General features: G+C 41.4%; 1 protein-coding gene across 3 annotated transcripts in view; it reads right to left on the bottom strand.

The window, feature by feature from the left end:
- Positions 1 to 18,570, bottom strand: part of TBC1D4 (TBC1 domain family member 4) — a 599,835-nt gene extending 581,265 nt beyond the window's left edge. For 2 of the 3 annotated variants that reach the window (XM_069205277.1, XM_069205279.1), the window contains exons 1-2: positions 18,436 to 18,570; positions 14,927 to 15,382 (exon numbers count right to left, since the gene is read on the bottom strand). In XM_069205277.1, the coding sequence (XP_069061378.1) occupies positions 14,927 to 15,382; positions 18,436 to 18,444 (465 nt within the window). In that variant the 5' untranslated portion in view covers positions 18,445 to 18,570. Of the gene's footprint in view, positions 1 to 14,926; positions 15,383 to 18,155; positions 18,303 to 18,435 lie in introns of those variants that run through there. The other variant, XM_069205278.1, reaches the window with a different exon arrangement.
- Positions 18,571 to 19,335: the final 765 nt, after the last annotated feature.

Here is a 19,335-nt window from a genome sequence, read left to right as displayed (position 1 = left end):
TTGTAACTATACATTGTTTGCACTGTTTTCTAAGACTATACTGCATATTTTTGCTATTGTGTATATATATCTTGTGTATATTTCCTATCCTCTCACTGAGGGTACACTCTAAGATACTTTGGCATATTGTCATAAAAATAAAGTACCTTTATTTTTAGTATAACTGTGTATTGTGTTTTCTTATGATATTGTGTATATGACACTAAGTGGTACTGTAGTAGCTTCACACGTCTCCTAGTTCAGCCTAAGCTGCTCTGCTAAGCTACCATTATCTATCAGCCTAAGCTGCTAGACACCCTATACACTAATAAGGGATAACTGGGCCTGGTGCAAGGTGCAAGTACCCCTAGGTACTCACTACAAGCCAGTCCAGCCTCCTACACCTTCCATTTAAGAAACTATAGATAGCATTGCTACGTATACAGAAGGGTATAGCCTTGAAAATGTCCAGTACTAGGGGGCACAGCATATCAGGTGTGTTGCTTGTGAAAGTACAACACCTACACAGAAAGAAGAGTAAAAGAAAGAAATAAGAATGTAGAGGACTTTGTCTAAGCTGTTCGCTTTTACACTGCTGTGTGTGTTGTACCCCGGACCTTACTACAGTCTGACGCTCCCAGAGGAGCCCAAAGCTGTGAGACGTAAAAGTGGTGTTTGTTATGGAACAGATATCCTCGCAGATGCTGCCCTGCCGCCAACAAGCTCTTAATACTCACAGCATGTGCACGTGAAGTACGTAAATGGAGAAGTTGTGGAGACGTGGTAATTTCAAACCAGGACCACAGAACTTTCAGCAGCACTGCCATAGAAAACGAAACAAAACACTTAACAACAAAACACACAGGTTCAATGACAACCAATAAAACTTTCACAAAAAGCTTCGGAAACTAACTTTTTTCCAAGCTCTGATTGTGATACAAATCACAGAATGTCTGTAAGTAAGTCTTTAAACATCAGACAATTTTTAAACACATAGGTAGTACGTAGGATTATCTTTCGCGGGCAGTTCAAAATAACCTCTGCCTGTAAAATCGTTTTTTAAATGCTGCAATCGACCGTCTGAATAATCGGCCTGTATCAGCACAATAACAACCGTTTTCCCCCCACAGCCGTCATTGAAATACTAAAGATGGCTTTTGTTACAATAGAGGAAGACAAAATTCGCAAAGCAACTTATAAGTGGAATAAAAAACAATAAAAATATTTTAAGGTGAACAACGTAAGTCTCTCAGTTTGGACAGTTTTCTATTTTACTTAAAATAAATCCCTGGAGAAAGCCATGCACACCAGTGTCTCATCATTAATATCACCAAACGGATGTGGCATGTACTTTCAGGGACAAGAACAACAATTATTTATTGGAGGGAAATGGGACAGCTCGGTTCCTTTCCCGTTAGGGTACACGAATTTCTTCTTTTTAATTGCACACTACAGAGGCCCAACTAGATTCTCAAAATACGAGAAAAAATAAATAAAAATCAATTTTTCTGCTAACAGAAAACAATAAGAGACCTAATCAGTCAGTCACTGGCAGTGGATAGAGCATGCCCCAGCAGTGATCACACCGCACTATTCATCGATCCCTTTAAGAGTCTGACAGTCGCTTAACAAGACCAATTGTCTCCTTTCAATTCTGCACAATAGCCTTCTTGAAAATCTATTGCGGGTGAACCCTCTTGGCACTTCCCTCATATATAAAGCTGTCCAATGTGTAGAGTACTGCCGCTGCCATCTTCCCAGCACTGCAAACCACAGTTCTTTACAGAGTGGCGATAGTCTGTAAGGTGCAGCCCTCCACATGCACCGAACCAGATCACAACACAACATCCATATTCTCAAAGTTTGCTGTATCTAGTGGGGCCATCATCTGTCGCTCCTTATGCTATAGCAAATACTGACATCCCTCTCACGTGCTGGGCGGAACAAACCTCCCCCACATCAATCTGACTTCTTGGGAAACCCCTTTCAAGTTACCTAGCAGTCTATTTTTTATGGTTCTTATTCCGTTCTTCATGTGGGTGCTATCCTATATCTTTAAAATATCCAAACCTTTTGAATCTTATATATGACACATTAATTACTCCCAGAAAATATGTAACCAAGACACTGTTCAATAAGACAAAGCATAAAGGAAAAACTGAGTATAATGGTATCTGGAGGAGTGAATTAGCAAGTCAGCAAGAAACACTATGTGAGTCTGGTCAAATGAGGGGAGGGGGGAATTTGTCCATTCTACTAACGCACCATGAATCCCAAGTAATACTCACATAAAGATGCAGGCAAATATCACTGCCATCCCGCCAGACTATCTCTGTCCCTGATACCATATTCACGCTCCTTCTTCCGTGAGCCACTCCCTTTGCTCTACCTACTCTAGCCTCCCAGCCTGTTTACTGCATTGCTGCTTTGTCGCTCAATTTCCACTACGTAAACTGCGAATATAAAAACAAATCAGGATTTTTCATTTTTCCACAGTCCATGAAACAACACTTCTCAGGCATACCACATGTGGGCCGAGGGATCTTGTCTTCCCTTATGAACTGAAGGTGTACTTTTGAAGTGAGGTCACAGTCTCCACTCTTCAGACAAGAGCAAAAGTATAATAATGCGCCCCAACTACCAATGGCTATTGAAGAACAGTGATGGGAAGAGAGGGAGGTTTTGGGGGCTTGGGACGATGCATCATTCTCTCAGCCTTAGAAGGCCCTTTCTTGGTCTCCTCGCTACAACTCAATTTCCTAAATCATTTTCAACTTTTGGAAAGCCACCAGGACGCATGGGCTTTATTTTTGTTTTATTTTTTTTACTTTTGAACAGTCTGAATTAGTAAACTCATTTAATTGCTAAATTTGCTTTTATTAGATATGTACCTAGTCTCCTGAGGGAATATTGGGTTGTTCAGTATAGCACAAGTCTACTAACTATATGCAAATTATTTTGCTACTCTCAACACTTGGTACAATATAAAAAGTGAAGTTAAGTTACTCTTTAGGGTTTAGGCTGCTGTAAAGCACAGTCACCGTGTATCTTATTTGGGTTACCATGCCCGAGGCAAGAGGATAGGGTGAGTTTTATAATCATATAGGTGCCTCGCGATATGCGACTCAGCCAGCAGTTAAAAACTAAATAGGTACCACGGCTTCCAAAACGACTCAACAATCAATTTGTAATACACACTGCAGACAAAAGTAGATAACTGATGCATCTGCAAAAACCATTAAATTTTATGAAAAAAATAGTGCCACTGTGGGCTCAGTTCGTACTTCTATTGCCTATATGAGTTGCAATGTTTGGTGTTAAAAACCTATTTCTAGTGGCCTCCTCAGTACACTGAAACAGGTACAGAGCCTGAAATGATTTATAATCCGATGGCTTTATAAAACCCTTATTTGTGTGAAGAACGTCATGTTATTATTTCCTTACATTAAATAATCACTGGAATATGTTGTGAACGAACATAGGCATATACAGCAATGAGGGAGGTAAGTGACTGTATTGTGTGCAACGGCTCAGAGCAGACTTTCCGCTGCTGGCCAGTCATCAAATGCCAGCAACGGGATGTTTGCTCTTCAAAACAGAATAGGGACAATTGCAGGATTCCACTACAACGAAAGCACAAGACATCAAGAAGCTAAATCCCAGACCACAAGTCTTAAACTCTATACGACACAACCCCATTCCGTTCTATGTGATGGCAAAATTACAGTAAAAGGAGAAGAGATCCTCTTTACAATAAAAGCATAGGTTAGTCTTCAGCAAACATGAAACAACATAATTGGAATAAAACCACACAAAACTAAAATGAAAAACAAGAACAATGAGTAAATGAGTAAATGTAAGCATTGTGATGGTTTGCAACTCAAAATTATAGGCAATAATTATCGAATTTAATCTTTCGAATACCCTGGTGGTCTGCGATCCCTTACACTTGCGCCATCGAAACTCCTGGCATTTCCAACATCTCGGTCCTCCCTGAGAGTGGAAGGTATTCCATCACTCATCCTCCTTTCTGTCAAAGTGGGTTCAAAATCACCATCTTTCATCAACGTGTACTCACTGCAATCCTCAATCCTCTTCACCTCTGAATTACCCCTCTTCTGCTACAACGCAATTAGCGTCAATTCCACTGCTCGCCATTCTCCAAAATCAGATAATACTTGTATACAAGCACCTGTTTATATAGACCTTTCAATTTTGACAAACCTCTCACCACCCGTCCTGTTTTGTCCCCTAATCACCCTCCACAGTCGCACTACTTAAATCTAAATTGACCTTCTTGACTTGAGTTCTTGCACACCACCTCTTTCATCCACGAGAGAACCATTTTAGAACCTGGAACTCTTCCCCTCATTAGCTCAAAGGACGATTTCAAAGTGGCTTCTTGTTTTGTAGTGTGATAATCCCATATTAATTCTCAAAAGCCCTGCTTATATTGTGTCCCACCACATCAGCCATTTGGATCACACCCTTAACCAGTCTGTCGGGTCTCTCCATGATACCGTTCCCTTATGGGTTGTAAAAAGAGATGTGCTGATGCATGATACTGAGAGAGCGTAGATTAAATAATAGATATATTAAAATTAAATACTTATATCAATGCTCAACGATGTTGCATAGAAAACAACAATAATAGTGATTTTGCTTAACGTGCATTCAAATTATGACTATGGTATATGTGGCCACCAATGTGTATGCGAACTAATAACAATAATGAGTAAAATTGTTCATGCTATGGTTAATCAAGTTTATATTAGCGTTTACGATGTTGCATTAAAAATCTTAGGCCTTAAGTTAGTGTGAGCTGTGGGTTTTAGCTGCCTGGCTCTCATATTAAAAGATTTTTTCTGTTTTTCAGTGTGCTGACTCGCAAAGGTCCATGACCCTGCAAATGTACTTTTTCTTCAATTCGGAAGATGAATGTATCTTTATGATACCGTTCCCAACCACTTATTTGGTGCCTTAGCTAAAATTTTGAATATAAAGTTGAAACAAATGTAGATTAATGTAATGTACAAGGACGTTTAAACCATGGACAAAGTAACGGCTGACCAGAGAAGACGTGCCAAGAGATGAAGTAACCTCCCGGATGTGCCACCTCTGAAGACGACAATTATGAAGACCAATCAAAATGTTCTGAATTATCGTGGGGTGACAATTAGAATTACCTAATGTATAATTTGATAGGTTAAAGATAGTGGGGTATAGTAAATGTCCAATAGAATTTTGGGGGAAGGTGTTACGAAAAAGGGATAAAAACCCATGTCACAGAAGGGTAGTTAGAACTAGGTAGGGAATGCTATTGATTTTATCCAGAAACTCTGTCACTCTGTTTGGTGACTTTGTGACTTATTAAATCATCCTCACCCATAGACTGCCCCTTACACTTCTCGTCCTTATGAGGGAAGTGTCCCCTGTCCTTTAGACGAGTTTAGACTGATGGCGTTTTGACTGATGTCCTGAAGACGAAGACTGATCCTGTGTGCTGACCTAATCCTTGGAGGGTAATTATGACAATGCAATTTGTAATTTGTCTGTTTGCTTTTCCTTTCTAGGTATCAACTGCTTATTTTGATAGAGACCATAATTTGATTTTTTCTAAATTGGTGTACTAAATTGTTTTGCATGAAGCCCAACATGCTGATGCTAATTAGTGGTTAGGACAGGAGTTCACTTCGACTGACGCAAATAAGACAAAATGACTGACGTTACGCTATGCTGAACTGAGACGTATATGACATTTACTGTATTCTGATCTATGTACGCGCTGTGCTATGTTCTTATGTTTGTGATTCTTGCATTAATGAAATCTTATCACAGTTGCCATATCGTGACTATGCTCTTATGCTTCCTGGTATTGAGATTAACTCTTTTGCTCGTAGATTGTAATCAATAGGGAATAAAATTCATAAAATTCTATCTAAAGGTGTGGTTATTCATGGCTGAAAGGTAATGGTTGCGTCGACAATTTGATTAATGTCTTTATCCAAAGTAAAGTGCATTGTGGTGGTAAATATTGATGACATTATTGATATATTGATCAGTTATCTCGTCCTACAGTCTCTCCACTGGGTCACAAGATTCATTGGCCTAAAACGAGTCCTAATGTGTAATAAATTAACAACGCGTTAACAATACCATGCTTTTAGAGAAATATCTTCATTTCATGAGATGCTAACTGTGTGCCATTGTGGTTACGAGATTAGATGGTCCCCCTCCTCTAACAACATCTTTCTTAAAGTTTTAATGGTGGCTTCCGTGGTGATTTCTTTAATGAAACACACACTTTCCCACCTGGAAAATACCTGCACACCCACCAAAGCAAACCTACAATCGCTACTCAAGTCAGATATTGGACCCATAAAATCAATGCATACATTATGCCAAGCCTCTCCCGGATAGGTTGTATGCCCCATGACCGATTGCTTACCCACTCTAAGTCTCTTCTCCCCCGCTTTACACACCACATTTCACCACCCATGCTGTGACCTGTTCATCCATGCCCAGCCACCAGAATTGGGCTTTGAGACTACGTTGCATTAGACACTGCCCCAAATGTCCTTCCTGCAGCATACTTATGAGCTTACCTCCCAAACCTATCCGAAGCACAAACCTATCGCCCCTCATCAAAACCTTATCACCAAACATGGTCATTTCACCAATAATTTTCACAAAAGGACGCACTCACACGCAACACAACTTTCTCTCTTGCTTTCAGAAACCATCATCGGCATAACTTCCTTAAGGATGTCATCACTATCCACTCATCTGTCGTAAAAGCACCTGCCCCTTCCAACACAACATCAAACATTGAAGCTATAGGTTCTTCCTGTCTGCCACTCCATTCATTCAATCCATCTTGCAAATCACAATCAACTGCAAACTGGGACAGACAAGCAGCCTATGTGTTATGCCAACCCTGTATGTGCTCTGGAACACACCAACATTCTTGGAGTCTATCAGCCAATCTAGCCAACCTTGCAGAACCTTTGCCAGCCCCACCAGGAAGAAGAACTTTAATCAATGGCTTATGATCCGACTTTAATAGAAACTCTATACCCCATATGTACTTTTGGTAATACTCCACACCCCAGGCAGCAGCCGGGGCCTCTCTCTCAATCATAGAGTAGTTTCTTTCAGCACCCGTTTGCGTCCTTGATGCAAAAGCAACAGTTTTTTCCCGGCTGCTATGTTTTTGGGAAAGAATGGCAGCCACACCTGTTGCACTTGGATCCACTGTTATGATTGACTTGCGGCCAATGTCGAATGGCACAAGAACCCCTGCCTCACAAATTTCTTTTGTAATCATATTAAAACACACCTCTTATTCCTCCTTGCAAATGAAGGTTTGGCCCTTTCTTAACAACAATCTCAACACGTCTGTTTTATCAGCAAACCTCTGCACAAACTTTGCGTAGTATTCTATGAGGCCCATAAAGGACCTCAATTGATTCTTGTCCCTGGAGCCAGTTCAATAGCCTTCAACAGAATTTTCTTTGGCTTAACTCTGTCAGACAACAATATGTACCCGAAGTATTTCACTTGTTCTTACTAGAAACAACATTTGTCCTTACGCAAAGACAGACCTACATCCATAATCCACTGTAAGGCTTGTTTCAATACTGGGTTGTGCTCCTCAATCGTCTTACCAAACATCAGTATGTCATCTTGAAAGTAGAGAATGTTGTCCATCCCTTGAAACACTTCTGAAGTCTTGTGTTGAAAAATGCTGATGACAACCCGAAAGCCATGCCTGTGAACTGAAAAGTTATCTTGCAAACATAACTACAAAAATCTCAGAGTGTGTTGCATAGGACACAAATCCTTAACAACAAAGGAAATGTGTGGTCAGTTTACATGAGGGATCCAATTTTGGCATGAGGCCGTCTCCATACCAGACTTTAAGCAAACCCAATTCACTAGATAAAACACTTATATGTAGGGTCATAAATGAATGTATGCCATGTGAGCATCCTGAAAATCTAGCAAGCCTTCAGACATCTTGGTCAACTACGGTTTACAGCAAAATCACAGCCACCATTAGTGCACGTTGAACACAGTAAAAGAAATTACACAAAATAAAACACATGTTCAACAATGAGCCTCCGTGGCTAGATGGCTCAGTCGAAAACATTAACCATTGCATGAGGAAGACAATCACTACAAACAAGTCTTCCTTCAAAGAGTTTTGAGTCTTGCTGTCGATTTTGTGAAGTTAAGACAGGATTTCTCGAATACCAAGATGTGGCCCATGGACTGAGTCAGTAGAAATACTGGCCAGTGTCAGTGCTCAGGGAAGATGCAGAGACTGCAATATCTTTCCCAACTTACACACCACACATGTACTTAAGACTAAAAACACAACTTTGAGAAAACTCCAGACAGACTTGCTGCAAAGGGCAAAACTCATGTTGACCAGAATATTCTCTAGCACCATAATTATACCATTGTTGAAGCAGATATGCTAATTAAGAAAATTATTAATGATGTATATGTGTTTACTAATGAGAAATGCGTAGAGAAAATAATGTGCATGTTTGAAAATGTGCCCTCGGGGTGTGATTACCATGTATATATACTGAAACTATATGAAATAATGAAAATATATGAGAAAAATGTAGTAATATGTCATATTGAAACGTATAACCTATGTTTTGCATTAATTTGTAGCGCTTAATTAGCTGAACTTAAGGCCTAGTCTTCCTAGGCCTCACACACAGAGAGCAGAAATACTAAACGCCTTGCAATAAACTGGATGCATGAACTGACCCTGACCTGCCTGATGTTAAAGTTGCTTAGCTAGAATTTTCTGCAATGTACCGGCGGACAGCAGATGATGAAGACAATTTGATACAATTATGTGTAGAGTAGGCTAAATGTACTTTCCCAGGACTTAAACAATGAAGGCACTGACTGAAGAGGAACATGCAACAATTTTGATACCTGAAGAGCCGGATGGTGAGGACATCATATAATGGACCAACCCGCATCTTGTGAACGAACTGCTATTGAAATTAGTCGATTCGGTAAACAAATACTATAGGTTAAAGTTATATCTGCTGATTGACTGACCAATTAAAAATTAGGGGGATGGACTGGGAGACCCTAATAAAAAGTCATGATAAGGGGCTGAAACTTCAGATGCGAGGGGAGAATTGATGACGTCAGGAGACGCTGTCCGAGGTGCTGTCGTTGGGCTCATAATCTGTGAGCCTGATCCGTGGCTACCTAATTGATGACCTGAAGACGAAGACTGACTTGTTGCTGATCCATCCTGGATAGGCAGCTATGGAAATGTGGCTGACGATTTTATGCCTTTCCTTCTAGCTACCAACTGTGCTGATTATAGAAATTCGCACTTAGATAGATTTTTCAAAATTGATGATTTTTGTCTCAAACGTTTTTGCATGAAGACCCACATGCTGATGCTAATCTTGGTTAGGTAGGCTGTCAAGGGTGACATTGACAATGACAATTGACTGATGAACTTATTTGCTGAACTCTGCTATTAATCCTGGTATTCTTGGCTTATGGAATTGCATTTTCTGCATATGCTTTCTTCAAGTGATGATGTTTTCTGTTAATGAATTAATAAACTGAGTGGATTGAATAAAGATTGACCTAATAGATGATTTAGAGTTGTAATCAATGGGGAAATAAAAATTATTAACTCTTTACCGAGTTGTGGTTATTCATGAGTAGTTGATCTTTCACAAAATGCTTCTTGGTTACTGATGTTAATTATAGATCTAGTAATCACTGCAGGACTAGGATACTCCATGTGATTCAAAAAGTTCATCGACCTATACGCGTCCCCTAGTAAGTTAACTTACTAAGGATCAGGCACGCTAACACCATAATTCTGCTATATCGATCCAAGCTATATCTGACCTGGAAGCACCTGAACTTTTCATGGACACAATAATATAACACCAATGGCACCAGTCCTATGATTTAACACGCTGATTGCTTCCTTATCCATAGATATCTTACATAGCAAATGCTGAATCTTAACTTTCACTGTAAAATAGGGCAATTATCTTTAAAGCGATGTCATATAGAGTGATACCACTTCTGTGACATCACCTGATATGCACTTTATCCACACTCTATTTATAGAATGTGTACCTCGGGGGTGGGGGGCAGCTAAAAATACTGATCACTGATTGTGTCATCTGCTAACACGTCTCAACAGTTACAAGCTCGCTGCTAGACTTCACAAGCCTGTTTATGTTGGACGGAGGAGATGGCCCCTTTTTTTCAAATCTATTTAAGGGTAAAACACAAACTGAACGTTTGCCTACCATACAGGCAATGTACATAAAAGTACGTTCACTTCTAATGTGTTCCAGAGTATAAAATAACCAGTTCCAGAAAAATTAAAAAGGGGCATACACACCCCTTTGTGACACACACAAGCGCAATTTTCTGAAAGAAAATACACCTCCAGACTCTAAACAAATCTCTCGCAGTTTTCAGAGCAATACTTCTTTGAAGATGTTAGTTTCAGGGAACGACAATATTTTTAAATGTACATGCTTGCGTTAATTGCAAAAGTTATTTATGTTCCATTTTGCCAGTAATCGGAAGATGAATGTTGACTTTGCTCGAAGATTTCACAAACTTTTGTATGTAATGCAAATGGGGATATGGTGGGGGTGGGAAAGTGGTGAGTGGCCTTTCATTGTGGTTAATGGCTGGGTCCACCCAGTCGTCTAATTTCTGCCTTTGTGGCAGGAAATGTTAAGAAAGAGGAGCATCCAAACAATACAATGGTCTCTGCTAAAGGGTAAGGCATTTTGCTGGAGGCCAGGGGAGTCACACCAACTGCAAGTGCCCCTGTGACGTCTAACGAACTGCCAGTCAAAAGGGACCTGCAAAGTGCACGGAAAGAGGATGGAAACTGAGAATATGCCTGGCAGAAAGTTCTGTGTACTTAAAATGGTTAAACAGGGGCTTAGCAATTCAAGGAGGGTTAAATTACATTACAGGAGATTATATAGTGGTGTAGGTGGTATGAAGGGGGGGGGGGTGATAGCTCCCTCCCTAGAGGGTGGGACTAGAGTGCCATTTGGAGTTGGTAGTAAGCTCAGGGGGAACCTCAGATTTAGATAGTTAACTTTTTTACCTATTGGTGTGTGGGTGACTGATGTATGAGGGGGAAAAGGCAATGTGCCAAAAAAGCATCGGTGTAACAAATAATGCACAGCAGGTGGTACTTTATCCAATACTTACATTGCGACAAAGCAAAGTAAGACAGAAAGTTACTCTATCAGTTCAATTCCAAAGTGTGTGGTTATTTACTACAGAGAAATAAAACTGACCCTGTGCTTTCCGCTTTATGTGAAATGTAAAAAATGACTTTCAAGATGAAAGGAGTCAAAACCCTTGAAACAACTCTAACAGTTCACACAATTTACGATGAGTTCAACAGACACCAATCAATGAACTTACAGGGAAATAACCTTCTCTCCCAACCTATTTCATTTAGCCCCTCCAGCTGGCAAGAAAATGGTGTACAACCTGTCAAAAAGATAAGATATTGCACATAACAAAACTATATATCTTAAGTTTTTTTTAACAAAGCAGTTAATTCTGTAACCCGTGACTTTCCTTTACATCAAATGGCTCACATGGACTAAAAAGACCAGAAAATAATCGTTTGTCAAAGGAAAGCCAAGTACTGGAAAGATGCTGTGTGCAGTGGAATTTCAGTCACTGGTGATTTTGATGAAGATTCTCTAACGCAGGGGTCTCAAACAGGTAGCTCGGGAGCTACTAGTTGCTCGCCAGCACCCTGGAAGTAGCTCCTTGAGGTGCAGCACACCATGCAGTTCAGAGGGTCCAGCCACACTGAAGAAGGCAGCAGCGTACACCTCCATACTGCACACTGGGACAACCTCCAGGACTTGAAAAATAATCACCTGTCTCCTCTCTCTATTTACAAAGTCACATGGAGATTTGTGATTTTGCAAGCCCTACTCTAACAGTCATACAGTGTGTGAAAAACACAACATTTTCTTGGACTGTTTTTATTTAAAATGAAAAGGGGATATTTGATAGAAAACTGTGTAATCTGAGAGAGTGGTATGGTGATGACTGGAAAAACGTTTTTAAAGTTGCTCTTTGAATTATAATGCATATGTGCTTGGGAGATTTATAGCTGTTAGCAGTTCTTTTGTACCAGTGGGCACTTGTTGCTGTGACTTATTTTATTAGTCATGTGGAGTTTTTCCCCAACATTGATGTCGGTAGCTCTGTATTATGCTTTGGGATGGTCGGTGTGCTATAATAACATGTCCAGGTAGTCAGAATATTGACAACCACAGCATCGTGAGAGGAAGTCTGCGTGTGTGTATATGTATGTGTATATATATATCCATATACATATATAGTTCAATTTGAGATATACACCTAGGTAGTCACTACTGTGATCCTGGAAGGTGTGATCACTCTTGTGGTCACTACTGTAACAATTGTCAAAGTCACTAGTAGCTCTGGACTATTTCATTGATCAGAAGAAGCTCTCACTATAGAAAAGGTTGGAGAGCCCTGCTCTAAAGATTGTATACTTACCACAGGATACAGATGTAAAAATATAAGCACAAAGTTTCTGAAAAAGGAAATTTTTAAGACTTTGATTGCAATGACCAGAGTGATAAGAAGACTCAGAATACACAAACCACTTCTTAAAATGTAGCTTTTGTGTAACATTGCAACGCAGCCAAAAGTAACTTCTCAGTGCAGTCCACATGGCTTCACAGACCTACCACATACAACTGAAAGGCTTTTTACCTAAGCAACATAGGAGACACAAGCATGTAGGTGCCAGAATGATTACCACTTTGACTGCGTATCTAGGGGAGTCATGTCTCCGAGGTACAGCGAGAGCCCTGCAGATGAAGAGTGTCCAGATTTTAAGAACAATTTAACAAATTCTTGACCAGAAAAAATGTGAACACCACTGACAAAGGGAACCTTGTAACTGAACCACCAAATCAATGAGCTCCCTAGAGCTCGGCAAGCACAAATACAAATCTATTTTAAGGAATACAGGTTACCAGTTATAAGGGAACTGACGTCCCTACCAATCACCAAACAAGCCCCATTTTAAAAAGCGTTATTAAACGTACACATCATGTAACCACAGAATACCAAACCTTCAAATGTAAGCTTCACAGACAAAGGGAGGCACAACAGCCAGCTGATGGCACACTCCATTTCACTTCACTTCCCAAACCAGGAAGGTAGCCATAGGAGACAGAATTCTCTGCCTATGCTGAACCGCAGAGTGAAGGACGCTGTGTCCCCCAGTCATGAACATATCCACCTTTCATTCTGGGCCAATCTGAAGGCCTGCGGTTTCAGAACAGGCTGAGCTCTTTCAGTGGCCTCCGTGCTTTCACCGTGTAGCTCCTTTTATCTGCTATTATATGCTCATAGCATGCAGTGGAGTCAAATAGTATATATGAAAAACAAATTAACGATAAGGGCGTTTGTGACAACAAATCTAACTTTAGAGGTTTTGATGGCAACATTATTTTCATATCTGTGTTTACAAAACAAGGTCAGATTGACAACTACTGGGTAGTTCGTATCCAGTTTAATGCTGCGTTTTGTGTTTTAACATAACTGACATGTGTCCTATGTTTAATTTTGCACAAGTCTATTCATATATGTACACAATGGAAACCAAAACCTCTTCCAAGTCACAATTCTGGCTCATCAGAGGCATAAAACAGACTAAAGCGGTGCACCACTTCCCGTTGCTGTGTCTTGTCTCAAGGCACATGGGGGCAGATGTAGCAAAGGGTTTTTCCCATTCTGTGTCAATGGGAAAATGTGTTCGTACATATTGCCCATGGTGAACTCCGGAGCCCACGGTTCTCAATCCAGTAGCCTCGACATCAACCACAAATCTAAACAAAAGGGTTCACACTTTCATATGTTTCTAGCTAGAGATCTCAGCAAAAATGAGACCCGGAGAAATGCGACCACTTCCTTTGCTTGTTCTAGTTTCAGTAGCTATTTATATGCAACAGTTTTGACCGGTCCCGGTTTGGAACTGAAATTTCCTTTCTCCAATAAAACCCTCAAATGTGTTCAAAATGCTAATAGGCTGTGTCTGCTCAGTGAGAAGCCTTCAGAAACCTTGTGCCAATGCACGTTACACCTTGAGGGAGGCCCCATTCCTGGAAAAGTAAAAAACAAACAAAGCTTGTGAAAGCCGGAATGTACACCACGACAGGGATAAGGTGCGCCGCAAGAAGACGAGGCAGGGCACTCTGCGGCACGAGTAATAGGCCCAGACCTGCTTTGCACCGACACACAACACAAAAAAAGGCAAACATTTTCATGAATCACCTGGAAAACTGTCCAACATGTCTCCTTGCAAAGAGGTCTTCCTTCACATTACCTTTCACATGGCTGACAATTGGGACAAAATAGCTAGGACTAGGCCAACAGAGCAATGCACAGCATGGGGCACACAAACCTCTAGTTTTTCCTGCACGATGGTTAGTTTATGTGAAGACTCCTACTTACAGGACTGTCCCTCAGGGACGAATGGCCTTTCACACTGAACACAAACTACCTACTAATCCCTACATCTGCTTTGCATCCTCAAGGAGCTTGGTATATTCTCCATAGCAAAGCGTTGAAACAGTAAATATATTAATTTTTTAGTACCACATGTTGCTGTATGAAAAACGTAAACATCCCTTCTCTTACATCATTACAGTTGCTGTTACTGGATGCATGCATGACACTACCAAACTCTGTGGTAGGCCCAAATATCTCAGAAACATTGCAGAAAAAGCAGGTGTAATGTTGTGTGAGACTGAATTGAACCATCACTCTATTCATGGCATTCTGCATGCAGTTCAGCGCCTGCCACAGGAGGCTCGGATGCTTTTGCCCTGGCACTTGCCTGATTGGGGTCTGTGGCCTTGAAGACATGGCATGCCATCTCAGATTCTGGGTTGTCGGGCTGAGCCTTTATCAGGTACGCAAAGTAGGTGAGGTCAGTGCTGTTGTGGATGAAGCGCGAGATGTGCTGGGCCTTGTGCTCAAAAATGAAGACTGCTGGGTTTGTAACACTGCAGGCCACAGGAACACAGCGCAGGTGAGGGGTGCCCAGCAGCAATTGCACCTCCCGACTCGGGGCGCTGCACCCAGGCAACTCCTGCCTCTCACTTCGCCGCCGGATCTCTGCCATCAGCCAGGGAAGCATTGGCAAAGTGGTCCTCCGATCCAGTGAAGACCACCCCACATACCAGAGTCTGAACTGCTTGTCAGCTGGTTTGTTTGGTTTCTCATCTTCCTGCAGCAGAGGATGGAACAGATCCGCACAACTGGTTCGACTCTCCATGGTGGAACCCCCCTTCTAAAAGAAAACATGGGGAAAGTTGTTGTAATTCAAGAGTGCTGATAAAATACGGGCTCTGCAATGCATGCACACAAAAAGTCTTTCTCCACATTGTTCATGTGATGCAACGCTTTACTAAGCAACTCTGAATAGATTAATGCTTTACCATCAGGAGCGTAAAAAAAAAAACACAGGGGGGTCTAACATTGGTCCAGAAGGGTCAGAACCATTCTCGATGCCCAAGGTACTAATGTGGTATCAATTTCCATGCACTGGATCTAAGTGGGGTTAATTTACAAACACTGCTCTGAAACACGTGGCCCATTCTGGGCACTGGTTTTACAGGTTTATACTTTCATTTGAGGCTGCAGCTTTAAATGGAAATACTCATGTCAAGAGGGAGAGGGTACCAGGCACTGGGTGTGACTTATTTAAGGGAGTTTTAATACAGTGTATTTGTCAGTGGGTTCCCTGCAACCACAATCTTGTATGGGGCTTCACTTTATTTAGCAAGGTGGCTAAATAAAACCACGTTGCCAACAACACCTGTAGCATTTTAGAACCTACATTGTTTTGTTAAGACACATTTTGCTGTACTACAGGAACATCTGTGTAGCCAAAACTAATCTTTGTGTGACACAGCTGAGATATTTTGACACAGGCCAACAGCCCAGCAGAAAATAATGTGTCCAGTGACATATCTGCAAAGCAAGGTCCTTTGTACTAGAGGCATTTGCCAGCACAGACATAATTGTGCCAAGACAGATGTGTCCACTCGAGAGGTATTGTGCCATAACGTAGAAAGGCATTCAACAGACAGATAATAATCCAGGAGAGACTTTTTGCAGCAAATATGTCGTGCTTTAGAGCTATTTGGTGACATGGTGCTCTTATAACAGTGACAATCATCATGGGCAGGGTCATATTTAGTGCCATCTAGGACATCAACACATTGGTTCCAGTAGACTTACTATACAGGCAGCAAAGGCTGCTTCCCCTGGAATTGCTCAGGATAGGAAGGTCTCTTTTAGCAGGAAAACCAACTGGCATCATTGGTACATGCAGCAAGCTTCTACTTTGTCCATTGAGGGCCCCTGCCGAAGAAGGCAGACCCTGAAAAGAACTCCTACAGCACACACAAGAAGGTCAGGCTCACGTGAAATTAGGGGGGGCCTGGTACACAGGAACTTCCGTGTTAGGGCGGCCACTCCATGTCATTAAAGACTCTGTTTCTGGTCATGAGCTGATGTTGTGGTGTCCTTGTTGACATGGAATGAGGTGGCCATATACAAAGGCATTTGACTGCAGGGATAATACATGAGCAATTTGTGTCGTGGGGGAGCATAAGACCCATAGGGACTTCGGGTGGGGTAAAAGCACACAGGAACTTAGGACAAATCAGACACGAGTGGTCAGGTACACAGTGAGCTAAAGCATATCAAGTACAGATGGCACACAACGAACTGTGGTATGTCCAGCACATGGATGACAATGAATTAGGGTGCATAAGGAAGATGAATGGAAGAAGTGCGAGTTGGTTGCTCCAACATAAGCATAAGACAGAGCAAAAGAACAACATACGAGGCTACCACTTTGCTTGGTTTTAATATTTTACAGGTGTGATATTTTTACTTATTAGTTTAGGGGAATATCAGATAGCTAAGAAAAGACAACACTATCGCTGCAACTACGCCAAATCAAACAGGCACCTGATACTGCTGACCTTTCTAGGGAGTAAGGCAGTGTAGATAGCCGCATGCTTGATGGTCATACGTTCACTTCCCTGCAGAATCACCTCAACATTTCACACTTCAGATTTCGATAAAACAGGCACCACAGAACTGGGCAATAACACCTATTATTCACATTCATGGAGAAAATTCGGCAGACGGAGTGAGTTATGTAGAAAGGCGTGATAACTTTTAACTATGAAGTTACTTTCTTGTCACTTTTGTTTTCCACCTTATTGCCGCCGTACATCAACTTTCTTTAAGCCCAGTAGTTTTTGTTTGGGTGTATGGCAAAAGAAACAATGCACCCGTCCACTTATTAATGTTATAAAGACATCACTCGCCCCATCAACCACCAATCACAGTAAGAAACAAAGTTCTAACTATAATTAACTGCCATGTTTGGCAAATATACTTAGCTGACAGGGCTCTAGAAACGTGAAAACATTCACAGTTGTGTTTGTTCAGGTTCTTATAAATAATGGTATCCCTAGTCGCATGCAAAATGATACTTAAAAAAAATATATATATATATATAGGTGACTGACGCCTCACTCTTGGCATGGGACCCCTTGGAATGGACTTGAAGAAGCCGGGAATAAAACAATCTGCACAACACCACACAGCGCATGAAGAAGCTGACTCGGGCCTTGAACTCACCCCACTAAAACAATCTAACAATTTTGCTGAGCAGGGAATGCCCCTTCCAGTAGTCAATTCAAATGTAGGCGTCTTTACGAAAGCACTAAATTCGCTAGGAAAACAGGCTTAAGATTGATTAATGAGAATCTGTCCCCAAAGGCAGCCCACTCCTACTGTACAAAACTCGTGTTCGATCGGCTTTGAATAGGGAAGCTGTAAAAAGTATTTTCGTCAGCTTCATTTTTTCCTAGTAATTTGCTGACACTATGATGTTCCTGCGCTACTGCCCATTCACCTGCAAACACCGAACACATGCTACTGCATTCATTTGCAATAGATGCGATACAATGAAAATGTACAAATAAAACATACATTAAGATTTAAAGCATGCATAACATTTTTCTAAACATCTGCAGTACCTAGTTCCTGGTAACCAATTAATAAAAACTGTAGTGTATGAACCAAGAAGCAACCGCCCTCGTCACCACCTTGTTTCCATGTGCAGTTTGGTCTGCCCCACGCACGCACCGGGAGCTGCTGAAATAGGAGACAACGTAACTGCACCCAACGCAATACAGGTCCGCCTCCTCGCAGCCCATGCCTGCAGCCTGGCCCACGTCCCCCTTGAAGCCCCTGCATACCCGGCTCTGTAGGACACGCATGACAGGCAGTGCCCACGACATGAAAGGAAATACTCACAGAGTCCATGCTCGGCAACTTTAACAACTACTCATCGTAGCCTCAGCCCTGCAGCTGCATCTTGAGAGACAGCAGCAACATGCAGGACAGCACAGCGTTCCCTGTGAACAGAGTCCGCCCCCCGTCATGTGACGTGTTTCGTGACGGCTTCGAGTAAACATCATAGTGCGTCTTTTGTGTCAATAGGCTCATCATGTGCACGAGAGAGACACCTAGTGACCATAGCTTGACTGGCAGCAGGATTCCTATGAGCGTCTGTGAGTAACAGAGAAATAAAACCGGCTAAATTTTCTTTTAAAATCTCCCTCATTTTACATTCTCTGCTCGCATCCATTCTCGACTAAATTCGCTACTTTTTGGCTATTTTTTAATTGACGTATGTTTCTCTTTCACCTTGTACTTTATAATTCCTTGATATTCTACTTCCTCACATTATCAATACTTCCTTTTGTTAGCCTACATACATGCCTTGCTGTAACTATATCTTGTTGTCCTGTACCCTGTGTACTTTGCTGTCATGTTGAAGTTTTAGTCATTTTATCTCCTGGCATGTTTTCCATTTCTGGCTGTACTTCGTTCGGGGGCCGGTTGGGTGGAGTTCGTACTATATAAGACAATATGTATCTCAATAACATATCATAGTAATAACATAGTAAATACAATCAATAAAAAACAGGCTAAACAGTATGCAGACACACACACACTAACATTGCACCAAACCTGATAATGCCAAAATGAAGCCTGCACATCCCTGCTACATTGACTCAAACTATTCCTCTAAACTGTCAAGAGGGTACACTCTTGGGACCACGCTACACAGTAATATGTGTGAAAAAAGGCGCTTTAATGAGACAGGTATGCATCACACAGTATACATCAAAACATTTGGACTAAACCAAG

The sequence above is a fragment of the Pleurodeles waltl genome, chromosome 8 (assembly GCF_031143425.1).
Source record: "Pleurodeles waltl isolate 20211129_DDA chromosome 8, aPleWal1.hap1.20221129, whole genome shotgun sequence".
Classification (NCBI taxonomy): Eukaryota; Metazoa; Chordata; class Amphibia; order Caudata; family Salamandridae; genus Pleurodeles; species Pleurodeles waltl.
Note: the sequence above shows the minus strand (reverse complement) of the source record. Positions and strands in the feature narration are given on the sequence as shown.